The 700-nt window shown below is 48.9% G+C and overlaps 1 protein-coding gene across 1 annotated transcript; it reads left to right on the forward strand.

The window, feature by feature from the left end:
* Positions 1-209: 209 nt before the first annotated feature.
* TM35_001111050 (uncharacterized protein) lies at positions 210-698 on the forward strand (the record flags this gene model as incomplete). Its single annotated transcript, XM_029031710.1, has 1 exon — positions 210-698. A coding segment is annotated over one exon (489 nt), but the record flags the coding sequence as incomplete, so codon positions are not given.
* Between the last annotated feature and the right edge of the window lie 2 nt (positions 699-700).

The raw sequence follows: 700 nt of genomic DNA on the forward strand, positions 1-700 counted from the left end.
AATCTGCTCCTGGGATTGGTTCTGGTTCTGGTACTGATGATACCTCTTCTTCTTCTGCTCATTCTACTGCATCTCCTCCACCTGCTGCTTCTGCTACTGCTGGTGACCCTCAATCTGGAAACAGCGACAACCGTGTATCCACTGCAGCAGATAACCAGGGAACTGAGGGAACACAACCTTCTTCTTCTTCCACCAACAGTTCAGAGACAGTGAGTTCCGGTAGTTCTGAAGCCACATTAGTTGGGAATGGCACTTCATCTGCAGTGAGTGGGTCAACAAACCACGAAAGTGTGGGAAGTACAGATACAAAGACGAATACCACTACCACCACCACAACAACAACAACACTTCCTCCTNAATCTGCTCCTGGGATTGGTTCTGGTTCTGGTACTGATGATACCTCTTCTTCTTCTGCTCATTCTACTGCATCTCCTCCACCTGCTGCTTCTGCTCCTGCTGGTGACCCTCAACATGGAAACAGCGACAACCATGCATCCACTGCAGCAGATAACCAGGGAACTGAGGGAACACAACCTTCTTCTTCTTCCACCAGCAGTTCAGAAACAGTGAGTTCCGGTAGTTCTGAAGCCACAATAGCTGGGAATGGCACTACATGTGGAGAGAATGGGTCAACAAACCACAACAGTGTGGGAAGTACAGATACAACGACGAATACCACTACCACCACCACAACCACCAC

Source organism: Trypanosoma theileri (assembly GCF_002087225.1).
Source record: "Trypanosoma theileri isolate Edinburgh chromosome Unknown TM35_Tth_111_V1, whole genome shotgun sequence".
Classification (NCBI taxonomy): Eukaryota; Euglenozoa; class Kinetoplastea; order Trypanosomatida; family Trypanosomatidae; genus Trypanosoma; species Trypanosoma theileri.